General features: G+C 34.9%; 1 protein-coding gene across 4 annotated transcripts in view; it reads right to left on the reverse strand.

Annotated features, from left to right (window-relative positions):
* Positions 1-4,015: 4,015 nt before the first annotated feature.
* Positions 4,016-13,278, reverse strand: part of LOC106713883 — an 85,690-nt gene continuing 76,427 nt past the window's right edge. For 3 of the 4 annotated variants that reach the window (XM_045683606.1, XM_045683605.1, XM_045683607.1), the window contains 5 exons: positions 9,807-9,951; positions 8,949-9,064; positions 8,368-8,467; positions 4,544-7,734; positions 4,016-4,186 (listed from right to left, as the gene is read on the reverse strand). In XM_045683606.1, the coding sequence (XP_045539562.1) occupies positions 4,562-7,734; positions 8,368-8,467; positions 8,949-9,064; positions 9,807-9,951 (3,534 nt within the window). In that variant the 3' untranslated portion in view covers positions 4,016-4,186; positions 4,544-4,561. Of the gene's footprint in view, positions 4,187-4,543; positions 7,735-8,367; positions 8,468-8,948; positions 9,065-9,806; positions 9,952-11,247; positions 11,393-13,278 lie in introns of those variants that run through there. The other variant, XM_014506782.2, reaches the window with a different exon arrangement.

Consider the following 13,278-nt stretch of genomic DNA (forward strand, 5'->3'; position numbering starts at 1 on the left):
ATCTTGAGGATTAAATTACACTTCAAAGAGCTCCTTTGGTTCATGTACTATTTATTATTAGAATTATAGATAAAAAAGAAAAGACTTAACGAGTATAAGATATGAGACAGGGTCACCTTGCGAAGGTTAGAACGAACGCTTCATTTAATGTTGTTTGTACACATTTTAAAGATGAATTCAACATGTAACATCGTTATTTTGTAATTTTACTGAAGGAGTGGGTATGTATGTAACATACTTATGCTCTTGTTATTGTTCTTCCAGTAACCAATATCCTAATGCCTGATATATTATGTCAAAATCAACACATATCATTGAATTTCGTAGATATGTGCAGGTTGCATTACGATGTTTTCCGTGAACACAAGAACGTCGCAAATGTACATATTATGTAAATCTAAAATCGAAAAACACATTGGTAGATGTCAGGACCCCAAACCCAGGAACTACAGATTAAAAGTCAAGTGTTTAACCCTTGAGCCACTGATGCTCTCCGATACCAAAAAGCAATGTCAATATGTCTGAATGGTATTGGAATTCATTTAGCTATGTACTTAACACTCGACCTACTAACTGTTCTATTACTATATGTTTGTTAATGTTCCCGTTTGGTTAAAATAATTTATAGATTCTGCGTGTAGTGGTTAAAGTGTCAATCCAATAAATCGTCAAAGCTTTTAACTTCAAATTCCGCTTTATGAAAATAACATTTTGACTATTCGCCTTTTTAGGTTAATTTCAATTCAATTCAGTAAATAATGTACAAAATATTACTCGAAGGGACAATACGATACAATAAAATATAAATAAAAATTGTTACTTTGAAATAATATGAAGTTTTATTTCAAAACTATAACAATGAAATGGGAAATATCTTTTCAAGCCTTTCAACCCAAGCTCACAATTTAACGAAAATCCTCCGAACAATATCGTGACCTGAAAATAACACAAAAGGCATTGTAACTTTACTTAGTTATTTTAATTGGGGTAGATTAATACAAGAATAAGTCGCGATACAATTTCAAGTTGTATTACTTAATTAATGACGTAAAATGCTTAATAAATGAAATAAACATGAATGAACAAAGTTATTAATGCGCAAAGAATGACGTCATTTCAAAGGTCTATAGGGCGCTTACGGGAAGCGGTGCATCGGGTGCATCAGGAGTGCAGCATTGCTGGCGCCTTTAGACTGTATGACTGTGACTTATTCGACTCGACTGACACCGACAGAGTGACCAGGCACCTGCAGGCGGTGAACGGGGCATCGAGTAGGTGAGTGCCAGTTCATATATTTACATTATTTACGCCAGGCCTTGTGATACGTAGTTTAAGGCAGGTTGTGCCGCGGGACCCGAACCCGTCGTGTACGGCACAGACATGAACTGAGAGTAATTCCGCGTTTTGTCTGATGAGTGTGCTTGCCGGAGGCCTCATAGTCTATGTTCTCTTCCCACCCTTTTCTTATAAAAATACAAAGGGTAAGGGAAGTGGATTTAGTGGAGGAGGGGATGCATAGCAAAGGAAAGTATCCTCCATGAGTCCCGGTGATTAAATGTAGGCAACGCATTTGGACTTATTGATGTCCATAGGCAGCAGTCGCTTCGATATTTCCGCGAATTCAGGTAGCAGCTTGCGCGTATGCCAACTTATAAAAAAAATCTAGAAAAAATAGAGATGTCAAAACCTATAAAATTGACCATAAGTGTTTGTCCTTTCCATTCTATCTAAAGAATAGATTCGGGAAATAGGTTTAGAATTGGTCCTGTGTCACAAACACTCATCAGGCGAAACTTAGAATTACTTTCATTTCATGCGTGTTGCGTGGTTCTCGGTTGAGTGGGCCATTCTTACAGCAGCTAAATGTGTGGATTCTACAACCACTGTTACTACCACTTGATATTTGTACATCTATACGTAAAACATGTTAATAGGAGCTAATAAGAGATCTAAATTTTTATATATTAAGAAATAAGCAGCTTTTGAGCTAAATAGTACCTATTCGATATGCCAATTAGGACGATAAGTAAATTAAAACTTAATTAAGACATTGTTCTCATTCGAAGTTCAAATAAAAAGCATTTAAAACTGAATTAATTAAATAAAAACCGTATTAGTAATCCGCAAACATCACTGCGACATAGTAACGATATGTTACGTATTAATCTGTATATGTCAGACATAACCTAAAATTTGAAATTGTAAGTTAAAATCGATGAATAACGTTACAGCCTAACGTAAATATAATTATCCTAACATATATAAATACGATATAAGTTTAAACATAAGTATATACTTTACGTTTATAAGAAATTACCTCTTACCTCGCGTCTTCAGAATAAACTTTCACAATCTTGGACGAGTGAAAAATAAAATTACGTAAGAATTGACAAATGTTAAAGTACTTTTAGAGTATAGTTTCTTGTTTATCACCACACTTTCTTACACAATCAATATGTTAATTTAAACACGTGATATAAGAGTTTTTTGTTGAGAATTAGTGAATAAATGAAAGTAAAATGGAGTCGCAACGTTCCTTTGTATTAGGGTTGATAGGGGCGGCAGTGCGCATGCGTATGTTTTATACCCCTACAATATTTTTTTTCGTTCGAAAATTTGAGCAACGCAATTTGACTTCCGTAAGAATTAATCGCAATTCTAATTTTTAGTTATAAACTTTATTTCTTAATTATTTAGTTATTTAAAAAGGATTTATATTGCATGAAGACCGTGGGTTTCTTACGCCACACACTGCAACCTCTTTTAACTCGACTGACAATAGGGTAGGTAATCTTCTTCCTGCGTATGTAAGTTTATTTTATGATGTATGTGGGTTTGTATGTATGTAAGTTTCTTTCAGACGGCATAAAACCTAAACTACTAGACCGTTTTTGGCGAGTACAGTATCATTCAATTCTTCTAACCCGGAGTGTCACAGTGCACGTAATTATATACAGTTATAGCGAGTTCGAATCTCACTCGTCATAACGTTTTTATATTAATAGGTCTTTCTTTTTGTTTTCGAGTATATTCTAAAATAAGAAAAAGTTATTTCGTTTAAATTGAAAAATTTAAATTATTGTTTCGAAATGCAGATAATAGATGGCGCTATTTCACCTATTAGAGGCTCAGTCAATAGGAATTTATATTTTCTAAAACTAAGTTAAGGTACGAAATATAACCCACGTCTACCATTTAATTTATTTTTTATTTACTTATGTTATGCAGTTTAGTAAATAAAAAAAAAGTCAACTAAAACATAAAACATTTTTATTTATAATCGCTAGTTTATCGTTGTGGCGGTTTTATTTTACGAGAAAAGAAAGATGTGTCATAATTCTTTTTGCAATTTAATCTATTCATAATTCAAAATGCTGGAGTTGAAAATCGTGGAAAAGTAGAAGTAGATTTTTTTTATAAGAGAAGGGGGCAAACGAGCGGCGGGAATACCGGAGTGATCTTCGACGCCCATGGACATCCGCAACACTAGGAGAATTGCAGATGCGTTGCTGGTATCCACTGTTGAAAAACTTATAGAAAATCTACTAGTCTTCTAGTTATTTAAAAAAAAAATCAAAAAAAATGGGAACCATCTGCAAGCACTACCTTTCGATTAAAATATTTTTTATCAAAATCGGAGCACCAGGGCGGAGTTCCGCGGTAACACATAAAAAAATAGTCAAATTGATAACCTCCTTCTTTTTGGAGTCGGCTAAAAAGCATTTATCTCTGTTTATTATATTTTTTTGACTGAAAATTAAAGGTAATACTAGACTTCCACCACATATCTATAAATTGTGTACAAATTTATTTTTAGATTATAACGTCGTACTTTTTTAGTTTATGGTATTTTTTGAAACCGAAATAACTATCTATAGTTCAAATAATATGTTGGTAAAGTCTTTTCTTAAGAGATGTAAGGTAGGGTATAAATAAAACACACGAAAAAAAACTACATGAATAAAATTTTGTATTTCACATATTTGAAATATTTAGTTACACAAAATTAGTCTTTAATAAAATATAACTATGCTATAATTTGCAACAACACACAAAAATACATTGGCTCTTAACGTAACGTATATCTTTATATTTAAATGTAACTTCCATTTAACTGCATTGTTTAAACTAAATTCATCTATGTCACTAAATCTTAACCTAATTATATGCCGATTTCCCTGGATTCCTGAAAAAAAAAACAACTTTTATTGATGCAGTTTGTCTTATACGATTAAATGTTTAGATATGTTGCTATTAGACTATTTTTTCTTCGGAAACATTGTAATTATAAACGCAAAGAAATTGTGTAATATTTATAGATTTTTGTTGCTATGTACAGTCGAACCTGGATAAGCGAGAGTCCCAGGGAGCGAGTTTTTTTCTCGCTTTTATAGGTATTTCTCCAACCCAAATTTCTTGCTTACGGAGTTCGTCCGTCAGCACTGGAGAATAACTCTCAATTATAGAGGTTTCTAGCTTATCTAGTTCTCGCTTATTCTGGTTCGACTGTACTGTTTTTTTTTTCAATTGTCTATAATCATACCTTTCTTAGCACCTTTAATTATTTGGTCATCCCTTGTTTAGCTCGTCTCTCCCATTCCGCTCTCATTTGCAATATACCCTTGAACTGCGGCGACGCGTCCGCCTCTCCCGTGTTCACTTTGTCTTTATCACTCTCCACTTTCTCCTTCCCACTCTCTCCTTCTATCACAGAACTCTCTCTTCTCTCTTTCTCCACCGACAATCTGAACTCGTCTTTCCTCTGCCAAGGACGCTTGGTTAAAGTATCCGCTTTGTAAGCCATTACTTCATTCTTTACCATGTCTCTGTCGTTTGAAGGATCAGGGAAAGTTCTATTCCTAAGTCTCTTTTCTGGAGTAGAATCTGATACCTCTTTCTTGTATTTGTTTATCTCGTTTCTATAAACGGGTGCGCTTTCTCGTTTGACGTTAGATACACTGTGTATACTAACACTTCTTTGATAATGACCAAACTGACTGACTCTAGCCGCGATGTCTACTAGCTTATTCTCAGTTTGGTCTTTTCCGTCGTTCTCTTTGTCACTATCTCTAGATTTTATGGATGCGTTAAATTCATTTTTAAGGATTTTAGATTTTGTATTGTCATCTTTTTTGTCTTTGGTGTCTGTTATCTCTTGAGCTATAGAATCCGCTTCGGTATCTTTGATTTTTAGAGACCGTCTCGCGAACACTTTCATCAGTTCAGGTTCATCGTCGTTCTTTCTATCTCGTGTCTCTTTGCCTATTATTGGTTTCTTTCTGTATACAACTGTTTCTTCTTGTCTGTCGATTTTATTTTCGTTACTGTCGAAACTTTGGATAGAACTTTTGCTTCCGAAACTAGAATGTGATTTTTGATCAATAGATATATTGTCATAGATTTTTTCAGTACTCCCTTCTGTGCTAAGCGAGTTTGTTCTAGTTTTTTCTGGTCTGTCTTGATTGTCAACGCTTGTTGCTTTCCTTTTGAAAAAGTTTCGTGGCGTAGAAGGACTGCCTGATATTTGAGTTGTTTGAATAGAAGTCTTTGCAATTTTATCCACTACCTGACTATTTTCTATATTTTCAATTTTGATCGGTTCTTTTTCAATAGAACTTAGCACTTTTGTTTCTGTTACTGGAAATGTTTCTATATCTTGTTCTTTATCTTGTTGTGGTATTTCTTTCTTTGGCGTCACATTGGCTGTTAAAACAACATTTGTTACAGGTTTTGCGTCGACTTTATTTAATTGAATATTAAGGAATTCCGGGACACCCGATTTTGTTGGCTTTTGTAATTTTTCGTCGCTTTTATTTATTTTCGTTTCCATATTTTTAACCGCCACCGGAGTTAATTCTCTATTGACGTGAGTCACAGATATAAAATTATCTGAATCGTATTTGGTTTCTATTTGTGCAATTTTTTCAGTCTGACTCAAAGCACTTTCAACTGATATAGTTTTTCTTCTGTCATCAACTATTTTTTCCGGACTGCTTTTAACACTGTCTAAGGAATTAGACTTTAGGATTGTGGGTGATATTAAAGGTTTAGGTGAACTAATTATATCGTCAATTTTAGCTTCAATTTGGGATATATCACTATCACGTTTATGTGTGTCGAGAGTTATATGAATACTGTTTGTGAATAGTTTTCTATCATCTTCAGCTTTAAGACTATCTAGATAGCTACTGTCAGTACTTTGCAAGCTATCGTAGTTTGTTTCAGAGTTAGATTGGACGATATTATAGTTTCTCGCGGATACTCTTTTTGAGTAATCGTGTCTGTCGACATTTCTTCTGTAGTTCACTTCCCAACTCTCCAGCAATGGTTCGGATATACCAACAATCGCGGGGAGACTCGGCATTTGGTTTTCTTGTGAACTAATAGAAGTCGATTCTGACGCGTAACGGAAACTATGCGACTTTCCAATACTGCTCCTAGTCTCGTATTCATCTCCCAAAGATCTTATACCAGAGGTAACGTAGGATTCCTCAGTTTTTGTAGGAAATTGTACTTCACGTGTTTCAATTTTCTCTCGATATTCGACATTTTCTGAAGATCGTGTTGTTTTTTTAACATTCTCAGACGACTGGCTTATTTTTGATTGCGGCTGAGATATTACGATGCTCGGATTGAAGTAGGGTAAATTTTTAGGCATGCTTCCACTATGGAATGTGTAGTCGGGGTTATTTTTGATCCGCATCGCTCTTAGGGGAGGCTCTTCATCAGATATTTCTAGCGATGGGGACAATGCTTCTTCTTGGGAATGGTTTATTTCATTATTAATGAAAGCTTTGGAAGAGAATGGATCCATTAGACGTTGGACTGACGCCGGTCTTTTAGTTTTGTCATGGTTTAGATTAAAGGACTCCCGTTTATCGTCGATAGCTTCTCTTGAAGTCGAGCGTTTTCTTTCTACTTTTTCGGTGAAATCTTCTCGTCTACTAAAGCGACTCTTCATTTCGAGGTTCAGCATAGTGTCGGTTTCCTCCGCGATTTTGAGATCAGTTATATTGTACTCGACTCCGGAAACTTTGGCAGCACTGTAGGCGTCTTTGTATCCATCTTGTACATAGGCGCCCTGTTTGTCCATACGTTTGTGTTGTTGGTTAGCGAAGACTTTTTGTCCAGCGGATTTATAAGATCTCTCCATAGGCACAGGTTTGTAAACTTGTATCTCAGGGTAATCGTTACGTTCAAGTTCCGAGTTTGAACTTCTTGCTTTCTCCGTTTTCGATTTCTTCACTTCTTGACTTTCTCCATCCGTCTGGTCTTTCTTTGATTTCTTCCCGCTCTTTCTTAGTAACAGTCTGCTGAAGAACGATTCTTCTTTTTTACATTTTATCACTTCGTTTTCTATTTTCTTTTCAGATTTCGATTTCTTTTCGTGGCAAGTTTCTTCGGCGTATTTTTTATCTATACGGTACTTCGAGCGATCCTCTGTGTACGTCTGTATTGGAGAGCCTCCGTGAGGTTTCGACGTGTCTCTTAAGGGTTGTTCTTGAGTGCTGGATTTGCTCCTCTTGATGGAAGACCTGGGTGTATTTGAATCGGCGATACTGAGTTTGGCAGGGGAGGATGTCCCCTGTCCGAGAGCGAGCCCGGGTGGAAGGGAAGAGGATTTAAGCTTCGCATCATTCGGTTGCTCTACAACTCTTTGTATTTCGCGATTCATTTGCTGATGTTCCTTAACGATCATTTGATGTCGCGTCGTAGTCGATGAAGAAAATGATTCTGGAATTAAATATTACAAAAGACAATTTAGTCGATGTTTTACTAATATTTACTCTGAGTTAAAGATTTTGGTAACTATAGGATATTATAAAAGTCATAATTTGATCATGATTCAATAAATCATTGAATATTTGTTAATGCAAATAAACAAAGGTGTCATTTAAGTCTGTCTATTGAAGAACTCGATAGTCAGATTCATTCTTTCCTAAGCAAATTGAACGAATGAATGAACAATCCAGCACAATTTTATATAATAGTCTATCGCTGAATGTACCTATTTAACGAATATAAGACTATTAATAAATTTACTAGAATAAAGGAACCAGGAGTTAAAATACAATTTTGAATTAATGAAGTCATTATATGTAATATTTAGTTCACAAATCTTAGGCTACTTTCTTTTTTTTACTTCGGTAACAATTTAGAGCATCAGTGACTCAGAGGTTAAGCACTTGACTTGCAATCTGCAGGTCCTGGGTTCGAATCTGACGTTCTTACGATGAAGGAAAACATCGTGATGCTGCACATATCTGAGAAGATATTCAATGATATGTGTAAAGTCAGATGATAGCAATTTATATTTATTTTTTTAAATGTTGTGTGTAAGTGTAAAAAAAAAAAAAAAAAGTGTACCAGTAACAACTCCTGGTGCGTGTTGAGCAGCGTCAGGAGTAGTGCTTCGTGTCATTTCTTCGTTCAGTTCGGGAGTTATCGGCAGCGCGGATGCGGCGATCTGTAAATATAAAATTATTCAATTTAATTTTTTTATTCGTCAATAAATGGCGCCGACTTGTAAACGACTTCTCAGTCGAACAAAATGATAAATTGATTTTATTTATTAAATTACACATTTACTTATTAGTTCTATCAATAGCTATTTCTAGGAGACATAATTAAAAATGTGACGTGAACGTGAAAAAAAAATGAAGCAAAAGGCGGAAGTGGTATTTACAATAAAGAAAAGAAAGCTAGAGTACCTAGGCCACATAATGAGGAACACAAAATACGGACTGCTGCAGCTCATCGTACAAGGAAAGATCATAGGAAAGCGAAGTGTAGGTCGAAGACGAACATCCTGGCTTAAGAACCTACGCCAGTGGTTTGGAAAGAGTACCCGTTCGCTTTTCAGAGCCTTGGTGTCAAGGGTACAAGTTGCCTTAATAACCTTCGAAAGAAGATGGCGCTATAAGAAGAAGAATAGCTATTTGTATTACCGGATTTGTCTTCTTCCTCCGTGGTGCGCCATGCGTGCGGCGCGGGCGCACCGCCATCTTGTGTCTGGCGGCGGAGTGCGACAGTGGCGCCACACCCGGCGGCGGCTCTGACACATCTGGAAAAATTAAATAGTGAAATTGAATAACTTGATATCTTCTAATATTAAAAATGCTAATGTTTAGATGGATGGATGTTTGTTTGAAGGTATCTCCGGAACATTCTCAATGTATCTTGATGAAAGGTACAGATATAAAACATAATCTGGAAGAACACATAGGTTACTGCGAGGACGAAGTCGCAGGAAACAGATAGTTAAGTAATAGATAAATTTTTATTCTTGCATTTTGTTGATTGATGCTCTGGTTTTAAGACTTACAAAAATATGAACGTAAATTAAAAACAAACAATGTTGTACTTGTAAAATTTTACCCCACTCACAGGTACCTTAAATATCGTTGGTTTCTGAGACTTATCTTTGACAAAAAACAGAGAAACCAATCCTTAGTAATATTATAAATGGGAAAGTAACTCTGTCTGTCTGTCTCGCTTTCACGGCAAAACTACTAAACCGATTTAAATGGCATTTGGTACACAGATAGTCTAGACCCTGAGAAAGGACATAGGCTACTTTTAACGCGAAAAATGCTACCCGAAAACAGTATTTCAAGCGGACGAAGTCGCGGGCACAGCTAGTATTTTTATATAATGATTTTATATTTCAGAAACCAACGAATAATAACCTAATATGTTCGCAAAGTGGCGTGATTTTGTATATAAAGTCGTCGAACATACAACTTGTCGGCACTTTACGGACATAGTTCATGATTTACCGGTTCAATAAAATGCCGCATACTCACTGTAGAGGTCTGAGTGATCACTGCGCGAGGAGTGGTCATGCGAATGGTGATGTCCACTGCTGCTATCCTCATCCATCTCGGAGGAACCGACGCTGAGCAGCGAACCATCGCTGCATGATGACTGTGAGATACCCGCATGGTGCCGCTGGAAAAAAAAGTCATACATTAAACGTCACGCTACGCAGAGTCTAAAAATATCGTGGGGGGAGCACAACCATACGACTGTTTTTCTTCCCTAGCAAATTGCATTTCCAGACTAGTCTATTTCGATATATATTTTATAGTCTTTATGTAAGAAAATGGAGAGATCTTTTATTAATATAAATAAGAAAGCAGTATTACACACTTTAGCATAATTTCATGTCATGTCATAACATAGATTTGCCATCATAACAAACTAATAGCGTTATATTCCTAGTAGATGCAGCTATTATATTAAAATTATTACAATAAAAAAACAATGATATACAAATTATTGTAACATTTTTACGCAATTGTATAACGTTCGACACGTGTTGTAAGTAAAATATGTAAGCACTTAATTCATTGTGTAAAATGTGAAACGAACAATAACATAGTTATTTGATTTAATAAAAATAATAAATAACATTGTAGGTATTCCGTGAAAAGAAACGTATACGGTTTAAATTTCTCAAAAAAAGTTTTTAATCTATTTTTGCCGATAATTTTTTTTTTGACAATTGATAGTAAATAAATATTAAAATAATATTGGCCACAAATGTACTAAGTATCGTTGGTAGAAAATATACAAATACTAGCTGTCGCCCGCGACTCCTTCCGCGCGCAGTTAAAAAAAAACTTAATAGGGGTATGACAAATAGATGTTGTCCGATTCTCAGACCTACTGAATATGCTCACAAAATTTCATGAGAATCGGTCAAGCCGTTTCGGAGGATTACGGGAACGAAAACTGTGACACGAGAATTTTATATATTAGATTAAATTAAATTTGTGAAAAATAAAAACAATATAACATCAGCATCATATAAGATAGCGTTATCCTTGTAGATAAGACGAACAATATGCAAATGTCAATCATGTAAAAGATATCTGTAAGAAAGTTTGATATAGTCAAGAGCACTTACAAATATAGTGGACAGTTATCGTTGATTTTAAGATTTCCCATTGAGCCGATCGACCTAAAGTTGAATCTCCCAAACGGAATACATTTTCCATTAAGTAGTTCTGAGTCTCATATCATCGATCGGCCCAAAGGCAAATACAAGATTTTGTTGCCGAAATATAAACCTTTCATATTGTTTAAGGAAACAGATAATAAGACGTTATTGTACAGGTGATGTGGAAAGCCACAATTATAAATCATTGAATTGATTTTGCGGATTAACTTGCAGAATATACTCGACTTATCGATGTTATATTACATCACTAGTGCTAAGTTAGCATCTTTATCGATACAAACCTTTATATTGGCACTGATCTGCCTGCGTCTTGGCGGACGACGCACGGGCACCTCGCCTGCGGTCTGCACGTAGAGCATCATATTGCAAACATCGATAACTCAGGCACAACACTAATACACTTATTGCCACAGTCTATAAAATGCAGACGACTTCATATTTTTCTTCATAATTATTTTAAAAACACCAATTAATATTTATTTTTTTTATGAAATAAACTGTCACAGGAGTCCAATTTTTTTCTTGATTTATTTAAATTTTTATGTTTGTTCCGCTTTCATGCCTAAATGAGATAACCGATCATCGTTGAATTTTGCTCACATATTCTCAGAAATAAAGTAAAGGTTTTTAGGTACTTTTTAACTTTAAAATACTAAAATAATCATGTTTTTTATCGTTTTTTTATTTATGTGTAAACATAAAAGCGACATATCAACAAATGTCACGATATAATCGATCTTATCGATAAATTAAGAAAAAAATAAATCTCTTGACACTCATACACGCGAATTTAGAACTTGACACGATTAAAGAAAAGACTATTTTCGCTTGCGTGGCTCACGATAGACTTGTCAAAGATTTTCACTAAACCAGTGTTTGCGATCAGAATGTTAAAGATTAAAATGCAAGTTTATATTTTAATAAACATAAATATAATATACTAGCAATCGCCCGCGACTCCGTCCAAGCATAATTAAAAAGAACATATAAAGTAGCCTATGTGTTCTTCCAGACTATTTATGCCAAATTTCATTGAGATCCGATGAGCCGTTCTGTACATACCATCAAACATACATCCATCCAAAAATTCGCATTTATAATATTAGTAAGATTTGTAAATAGCGATTTTATATCGAATCGAATAAAAGTAAGATTACTAAAAGCAAGTCCATTGTTATCTGCTAGTTTATAATTAGCCTGTACCTGTGGATTATATCACGGGATCCGTACATATTTCCGGGATCATAGGTAGCCTATGTGTTCTTCCAGACCGTGTTCTACGTCTATATATATAAAAGAAAGTCGTGTTAGTTACACTATTTATAACTCAAGAACGGCTGAATCGATTTGACTGTAAATTGGTGGGCAGGTAGCTTAGAACCAGGAAACGGACATAGGATAATTTTTACCTCGTTTTCTATTTTCTATTCCGCGCGGACGGAGTCGCGGGTAAAAGCTAGTTTATAATATTAGTAATATCTCATGATTATCAAGGAAAATTAAAAGAATGTAAAAGATCCGTATTTCTTATCGGATTATTTAACGGTTTATTAATATAGCAAAGTATTGACGTGTTTAGAGCATTCGATATCATTGCCAATGTCAGATAAGGACAGATAGTTCTGCGATTGTATATCATACACGTCATACATACACTAGAATGGGAGACGAGACATTTGTTTCCTCTTACTTAGTAATTTCATTTGTATAAGGTGTTTTTCCTAATTGGAATGGAACCATGGGTTTTCATTGCCGACTCGTAATGAAGAAAAATTAAAACTTATTCAACTAATATTATAATTGCGAATGTTTGGATGGATGGATGTTTGTTAGAAGGTTCCAGAACGGCTCAACTGTTCCGGAAGAAACTTGGCATGGACGTAGAACATAGTCTAGAACAAATAATTTACTAATTACGTTTTTTTTTAATTCCGCGCGGACGGAGTCGCGGGCGACAGATATTTTTTTTTTAATAAAGCAAGTACTTGCTAGTCCTGCTTATTTTAATATAATGTATTCTGGAATTTATTTTTAATCTATTCAAATCGTTAATATTTTTCCATTGACATTTTTAAATTAAAAAAAAATGCAAGCAGACATTTCACATAACTAAATGGTGACAGAAATCTCAACATAATCGACGCTTCAGCTGTTCCGAGTTATTTCCCGACAAATTAAAACTCGGATACCGTTTATTTACTGTCAAAAACTGCGTCCACTAATTGCATATTAACATCAATGAAAAATGAACTCTCTTGCACAGCAAAAAAGTGTATTTTACAATGTAAGTACATCGGCCAACTTTTTCTAGT

The sequence above is a fragment of the Papilio machaon genome, chromosome 22 (assembly GCF_912999745.1).
Source record: "Papilio machaon chromosome 22, ilPapMach1.1, whole genome shotgun sequence".
Classification (NCBI taxonomy): Eukaryota; Metazoa; Arthropoda; class Insecta; order Lepidoptera; family Papilionidae; genus Papilio; species Papilio machaon.